We start from the raw sequence: 8,290 nt of genomic DNA on the forward strand, positions 1-8,290 counted from the left end.
CTTCATGAGAAAAGTAATAATTAGCAGATGTGACCTCTGTTATAGAATGATTACACTGCAGACTGCTGACTTTATAGCTAAACTAATAGTATGTCATCTTATAGTTATGCTCTTTATAATGACTGCTTTGTAGCCAGGAGCTGTGTGGGAAACTGCATTTACAATAGAGCCACGTTTCCTCTGGTTAGTAGTAGCCCTTCTATTCTCAGTCAGCTGTTTGTTTTAGTTTGGTGGAGCAGTACAGACAGCCGTGTCGGAGGACAGCGCACATGTATGGAACAAAAAAAAAAGTTCTTTGTTTTTCTTAGCTTTGCGTTTTTCCCTTCAGCTATCTATTTAACCACACATTTTTACAGGAGGGGGTTTGCATCAGCGCACAATGGTGACACTGAACCGCAGACTTTTACATTGTTGCTGTGTAAAGCTAATTTTGGAGCGCCGTTCCTCAGGAGGTGTAGCAGTGCTTGTAGAAGTGCACAGTTGGCACGTGTGTATCTATGTGGATGTGGTGTCTCGCCTTTCAGCCATTTTTTCCCCGCTCCTATTAAATTTTTTCAGCAGTAGACTTAAAGAATTGTGACACAAAGCTCCAGAGGTCATTAACTAAACCTTTTTAAACTTAAATCTTAGAATATCTGTTTGCTAGATTGGGATCTGGGCAGTTTATTGAACATTTATTCTGTATTACTCAGAGTGGTTACACATAATGACCACTAGATGGCAGCAGCATAGCAGCAAATACAGCTCTACAGCTCAACATACAAGTCTCACACTGTGTGAAACCTGTGGTGGAAGTTACCTAAGCACATTTACTCAAACACCGTACTTAAGTACAATTTTAAGGTACTTTACTTTTGTATTTAAGTTTAATGCAACTTTATACTTTAACTGCACTTCATATCAGACTGCATTTGTCCAACAGCTTTAGTTACTTTTTAGATTACAGTTTTTCATCCCCTTCCTGTCCAGTGAAAACCATGTATCTCCAAGTGGTTGTGTTTGTGACAAACTGAAGGATGAAGGGGTTCCAACTTCTTAGGATAAATAAACTCTTTAAAATGTACATCAGCTGGACTGTAACACAAAATTAAATGTATGTGGTTCTCACAGGACAGTCACACTGCTAACATAGGCTGAACATTTATTATTTGTGAATGTATATTTATTATTTTTTAGAATATGATGCACTGCTGTAGATGAAACTGCCCAACAGCATCTTAAGGAGTTCAAAAAATCCAGCATACACATTAATGCAGCAGTACATCATCATCATATTTAACAGGGAACATTTTATTGCACAATAGGTACTTTTTCATTCCATACTTAAAGTAAATTTTACTGATAATGCTTACATACTTTTACTGAAGTAAGGATTTAAATGAAGGACTTTTATGTTTTCACAGTCTGATATTAGTACTTTTCTTCTTTCGCCACTGTGTAAGGCAGGTGTCTGAAACTATCAGCCTAGATCCAGTCTTTTTTTTATTGTTCTCTCTGTATAGATGAAATCAAGTGTAAGATTTAAGCTACATCTGTTTAATATCTTGTGTTTTTCTCTCACTCCACTAGGCGGCCTATAACCTCGCAAACGTGGCCTGTAAGTGTCACGGCGTCTCCGGTTCCTGCAGTCTGAAGACCTGTTGGCTCCAGCTGGCTGACTTCAGACGTGTCGGAGAGTTCCTGAAGGAGAAGTACGACAGTGCAGCCGCCATGCGCATTGGACGCAAGGTACTGAGCTCACAGCAGATGCGTCTCACCTTCTAGAGTGTCATGAACAAAGATTTACCCAGTGAAAGCATCCTGAATCTTACACCAGCTGATTCTTTCCACTCCTACAGGGCAAACTGGAGCTGGTGGACAAGCGCTTCAACACCCCGACCCCAGAGGATCTGGTCTACATCGACGCCAGCCCCGACTACTGCCTGCGCAACGAGACCACGGGCTCGCTGGGCACGCAGGGCCGCCTCTGCAACAAAACCTCGGAGGGCATGGACGGCTGCGAGCTCATGTGCTGCGGCAGAGGGTACGACCAGTTCAAGACCTACAAGCACGAGCGCTGCCACTGCAAGTTCCACTGGTGCTGCTACGTCAAGTGCAAGCGCTGCACGACGCTCGTGGACCAGTTTGTGTGTAAATAGCACGCTGGCGGACGATAGACGGATGGGTGGGGGTGAAGAGGAAGAGGAGGTGACCGGATGATGGAGGGTTAAGCATGGATGAATGTTTCAGGGTTTTGTTCAGGATCAAGTTAAGACACACAAGTTCCATTTTCTGACCAGTTTCCTGTCTCCATTCATAACTCTCCGGGCTTTTGACGTGAAGAAAGCACAATGATGGATACACAGATGGGAGGAAGAACAGATGGATGAGATAGATGAAACCAGGAAGTAAGAAGAGGTTTCTTCCACACTTTTCAGACAACTCTGATTTTCATTTTTCAGCGTAGATTCCTGTTTCTCACCACTCCTTACATCCTGATCACAACCCTGAAGGAAGGACGGATGGAAAGAAAGGAGGGACAAAACAGAAGGACATCAAGGATAAATGGACCTGGAAAGTGGAACAACTGGATCCTAAAACGGGGACACATAGTGTGATAACGAAGATATGAGAGATGAAATAAATATATAATTAAATAATAAATAAACCTACAACTCTGATTGTTATTTAAAGAGACTCGGACAAAGCTAAGGCACACTTTGGACCCATAAAACTCGTGTGTCCGTGTGTTCGGGAATCCCCACAAATCATTACAGTCCTTTTGGAGTTTGAAGCCATTTGAGTTTGGAACAGTGTCACCGTGTCTCTTTTTTCTGACCTTTAACCCTGCAAGACAAATCCTCGCATACGTGGGCTGTGCTGACGTTGCTCAAACACACTCCCAATAAGTAAAAAGGAACACCAGACTGAAACAATGAGAAGAGGAATCACTTATTGCAAGGGCTAAACAGAAAGAATGGGTGAATGGAGGAAGTAGATAAAAAGGGAAAAGGTTAAAATAAGTGATTTTTTCGCAACTAAATTCAGCAGACAGTTTCACAAGCCACGCAGCTGAATCTCCAGCTGTAGATTCCTGTTAAAGAATAAATAAAGTGCAGTAAAAACACTTCATCTTCAAGTCTAAAAAGGACTAACGGCTCACAGGACACACTTTATCTCAGTTTAACTACTGCTGTTAGAGCAGATTTCGAGCACCTGTGACCTGACAAGTGTCTCCGCAGGTTAATGAGGCTCGCAGGTTTTGCGGCCATCTTGGCACCGCTGCTGTTTAAACAAGCAGCTCACATGGGCAGCGTCCTTCATCTGACAGTGACGTGAGCGAAACCTCCATTAGTGAGATTAATGTGCTGTATCTGCCTTAATGAACCCGCACTAAGAGACACGTTTGTTCTGAGTGGACCTCTTCATCTCATGTTGTTATGCAACTTGGTAAAGGAACACTTCACCCACAAGACGACCATTTTATATATCGTGTACTCCCCCAGTGTTACTTTGAATTTGTAAAAGAAAGCTTGTTTTTTCCACATGCCTCCACGGTGAACGAAGAATCCAAAAACGGAGAAAATTCTTGATGAATTGAAGTAAAAGGTCATGTTTTCAGCCCAAGCTTTTCATCGATGACTCTGGTGATATTAGCCATGATCTCAGAGACAGCCGCTTGAAGTGCCAGTGCAAATGTGTTAGCTTCTGTGTTATCTTCAGCTCCTGCATTAGCTTCTTTGCTAGCTTGATGCTAAGCTCCTCCGCTTTATTCAAATTTGGCTTTCCTCAATGCGACATGTTGTCAGACTGCCTCAGAAAGTTGTTATTAATACTCATCAGGAAATAGTCTGTTTGTAGGTTACAATGTAGAAAGATGATGTAATGGCTCACCAGCTCAACTGAACTGACCTCTCTTAAAGCCGCCATCTTAACAACCATCCAAAACATCTGTTTAAAAACTCTCACACAACTCTTGCAGCCTCATTTATCCAGTCATATTCTAAGTACTTCTCAAACACATACATTTTGGCTATAAACTTCCACGCGAGTAGCACACTTGGACAAGCGAGTGCATTTGAACTCTGTTTGTGCATTCCATTTAGCATAGTTCAAACATGAGCACACATTAAACATGGCTTAATAGAGACAATTACACAAATACACAAGTACACAAATCAGCTACGCTATAACTCGCAGCATTCGCAGACAAACACTTGTCTTTATCTGGACACATTTTCCACACAAATGCAACATGCTAATGTTATTAGCACAAGCCTATGGCATTTTACATTGTATAAATTAGCCTAGCAGCTAGCAGAATTTTCCTCCACTCATATGAAGCCAGGGACAACAGCAACATTTAACAAAGGTAACATTACAAAATTTGGCTCCATTACAACTCACAAGGTTCACTGACAAAACAACTGTCTTATAGTAAACACGTTTTCCAAACAAATACAACATGCTAACATTATTAGCACAAGCTTGTGGCATTTTATCTTGTCTGAATTAGCCTAGCGACTTTTCCTTTACTCATATGAAGCCAGGATAAATCACACACAAGACATAAAATGCTATTTTTGTGGAGGCTTACTTGCCTTCACCATTTATTGTTTCTTATCTGTGAAATAAAAGTAAATTAACGTCATGATACAATCATTGTTCTGCTCCGAAACTACCTGGTTAGGTTTAGCTTGTGGCTTATTTGTACTTTTGTCACTAACATTACATGACATATGTCAGGCAACATACGACACATCACATATGTCACTACCGTAGCATGCTACAAATGCTAGCATACTAAGTTACGTTGTTATTGAAAGAAGTCAGTGTTGACTTTGTGACGCTAACACTTGTCTCCTGGGTGAAAGTCCTGTTTTTGTTTGATGCACCCACCCTACAAGGACTTCTTTGATATTGTGTAACACTTTGTGGCTTTTTGCGCTGCAGCATGTCACTTTCTACTTTGCTCTTGTAATAATTACTACAGCCACAAGAGGGTGCCGCCTTACAATACATGCAAGTGTGGGTCGTAATAAGGTGCTTGCACATTAGACCATTGTGGTTGTTTTTCGCTGAGAGCGGGCTGAGTTTTGCTGGTGTTGAACGCAACCCCCCTTTTATTCCAGTTTTTAGATTCTTCGTTCACCGTGGAGAGTTTTCTTCTCAAATTCAACATAACATGGGATGATTAATTGATAAAGTAATGATCATTTTGTTGGTGAAGTATTCCTTTAAGTCAACAAAAAGCCCTGTGGTGTCAGTCTTGTCACCATTTTAACATTTTATAATACTGTTATACCATGAACTTTGCATCTTGTATGGGTTGGGTTGAGAATATTTTAAGTGTATAATGTAATCCAAAAGATAGACGCAGCTAATAACAAACATGGAGAGGACAGAGTGAGCAGAAGAGGACTGAACATGCTGTGGAAAAAAAATGAATGTGTGAGCATGGAAAAACAGAGAGGACTGCAATTTATTACGTGCTACTTTAAAAAGAAAAGTAGTAGATCAGAAAAGAAGGTATATTTTATTACTGTTTTTCATTTCCTGTTTTCTATGTTTTATACATGAGTATCATTGTGTATTCTTTTGATAAACTAGTCTTCGACAATGAGGCTTTGTTCTGTTCTTGAGTCTGCTGCTGTTGTTTTGGAAAAGTCTGATTCCAGCTAACGTTTTTCACCAACTTGACAACTACAGACAAGTCTTTGTAGTTTCAGAAGATGTTCGGGGAAATGACACTGCAGTTGCTAAATGGGGAAGTAATGCAGTAAAAGGATCTGAATTACAGTAGAGCCATTCACAACAACAATGCCAAAATGAGTAAGTGAAAATAACAAGTGGAAGCCACTTAAAGGTCCAGTGTGTAGGATTTAGGGGCATCTACTGGCAGAAATGATATATGAAAATATATATAAATCCTACACACTGGAACTTTGAGCGGAGACAGTAGAGGTAAATGGGGTCAAACTTTTCACTAGAATATTTCATTACAAGGCCCAGTTGATTACTTTCTTTTTTTGTACTACAAGTTTTCTGAAACTGTATCTTTAACTCTTCGAAACCTGAGCAAATTGGCTTTGTTTCTTGTAAAAACATGGCAATGAACAACGAAAGACGAAATGACCCAAAAAATTTGAAAAAGAAATTAGTAAAAAGAGAAAATTGAATACAACAAACTTAGTAAAAAGAAGTGAAAAATAAAGACCTGAAATGAGCGCTGAAAAAAATAATTTTGTAACAATTTTAAAATGTAAATTTAAAATGTAAAAATTACAATTATGAATATATTTTCCCCTAGCTTTTTTCTTTTCTTCCATTTTTTTAAAATTAATTTTTCTTTTTTTTTTTTTGCACTTCATGGGACATTTCTCACCAAATTGCTCAGTGCCTTTTTTCCCATGTTTTTGAAAGAAACCGCACCAATTAGCTCAAGTTTCAAAGTTTACCTGCGAAAGGCACCTGAAAGCAACACAACAAAAGTGATGTTGCTCCAGGTTTCAAAGGGTTAAATATGGAAATGAGGCATTATCAAAGTAAATATGCCCTTTTTTGTACACATTTACAGAACAGAAATCTGAACAGAATTCTTGTTTCACTTTGTATTTATATCAGGGTCAAGGTTTTTTATGGAGGGAATTTCTGGATTTCTTTTTTCTATCACTCCATTAATCCGAAAATAATGTCAACAGCCATTAAAAAAATCCCTTTTCACCATGATTTTAAGAATATAATGTTACAGAAATCAGGCTAATAGTGACACAAATTAAGAAATTGAATAGTAAGTCATGTTAGACTGAAGTACTGGCTAAATGTTGTTGTTTTTTATTTCAGTTATTCTAGTTTTTAGCACAAAAAATGTTCAGTAAAGTTTCCAAGGAATGAAATCTCTTGTCTGTAGATAAGTGACAATGACAGAATTGGCTTTTACAATCAAAGCCCAGTGGAGTTTGCTAAATGGCTTCAAAATGTCATCATCTCACTACATAAAATTACAAAATTTTGCAAAAAAAATATGTGACACTGCACCAAAAATCTGCATTATTAAGCTAAAACTCTGTTCCAGTCATCAAAAATGTTTTGTCTTTTGTTAGTGTGGCACGGGCTCTGAATAAACTCATCGCCTAACACAAACTCTATTGTGCAGAATCTGCAGAAAACTACAATAGATGTTTGAAATTATATGATATTTTAGGTGGCAAAAATTCATTCTTCCTGGAAGAATATGAATAATTTGTCCAATCGTCTAAATGTTATCACATAAGCACAATTTTCCGTATGCAAACAAATAATGCAAAAAAGAATGGTAAGTTGTTCAAACCTTTTACAGATTCTTAGTTGAAGATTAAAGGTACACTATGCAGGATTGTCGGCTAAAAGTGAAAGTACAAGCCAACCCCGGATTCACTTTTGTTTGTCATTTTACCTTGGTCTACTTTTTTTTTCAGCGCTGTGTCTCTTGGATGCCTGCTGCTTATGGTCTGGAACCTGGTCGCTACCTTTATATAAAGCTCTTGAACTAATGACTAAGTAGAGATCTGGACCCCGTGGCTGTACCACTCAGGAGCCACTGATTTAGACGAATTACTCCTGTATGAATCCTCGTTTTTTAGGAAAATCCCACATAATATATCTCTAACATTTAGGGTGGCTGTGTCTCAGAAGGTAAAGCAGGACTTGGACTAATTAAAGACTGGCGGTTTGATCCTCGGCTCCTCCAGTCCACATGTAGAAGTATCCCAAATTGCTCCTGATGGCTGTGCTAATGTGTGCGTGTGAATGTTTAAGCTGCGTAGCCGGTGGCACCTTGTTTGGCAGCCAATGGGTGAATGTGACGTGTGGTCAGAAGACTAGAACGGCGCTGTACAAGTGTAGTCCATTTACCAATTAGCATTTCTATTTCGAGACAGTGAGAGTCGTGTGCCTCAGGTGCAGAATTAAAGATACACCTAATGTTCATCTCTAGATCTACATCGAAATTCTTTGGCAGACAATCCTCAAACCCATTACTCATGATTAATGAGTGTGAGTGAAAAATCTCGTCTGCATCCATTAATCAATATTACAGTCCTGATATGAGCAGAAATCCTACATTACACTGAGTATATGTATGTAATGTTTTAGCACATAAAAACGTAAATGTTTGTAAAGTTGTTTGCAGTTTTCCTAAGGACGTGATTTATCATGGTCATTTCTGCTTTCTTGCTTTCATTCTCTTTGATTCCATCCTCATCTTCTCACGCCTCCTCGAGACCTTTGTTCCCATCAGATGGACCAACAGCTTGTCCCCTCCTCGACTCCT

At 39.2% G+C, this 8,290-nt stretch overlaps 1 protein-coding gene across 4 annotated transcripts in view; it reads left to right on the plus strand.

Annotated features, from left to right (window-relative positions):
* The window catches only part of wnt5b (wingless-type MMTV integration site family, member 5b), a 138,576-nt gene extending 131,720 nt beyond the window's left edge, over window positions 1–6,856 (plus strand). For 3 of the 4 annotated variants that reach the window (XM_049566648.1, XM_049566649.1, XM_049566650.1), the window contains exons 8-9: window positions 1,570–1,728; window positions 1,839–6,855. In XM_049566648.1, coding sequence (XP_049422605.1) covers window positions 1,570–1,728; window positions 1,839–2,138 — 459 coding nt within the window. In that variant the 3' untranslated portion in view covers window positions 2,139–6,855. Of the gene's footprint in view, window positions 1–1,569; window positions 1,729–1,838 lie in introns of all 4 variants that reach the window. The other variant, XM_049566647.1, reaches the window with a different exon arrangement.
* The last annotated feature ends 1,434 nt before the right edge of the window (window positions 6,857–8,290 follow it).

The sequence above is a fragment of the Epinephelus fuscoguttatus genome, linkage group LG22, assembly GCF_011397635.1.
Source record: "Epinephelus fuscoguttatus linkage group LG22, E.fuscoguttatus.final_Chr_v1".
Classification (NCBI taxonomy): Eukaryota; Metazoa; Chordata; class Actinopteri; order Perciformes; family Serranidae; genus Epinephelus; species Epinephelus fuscoguttatus.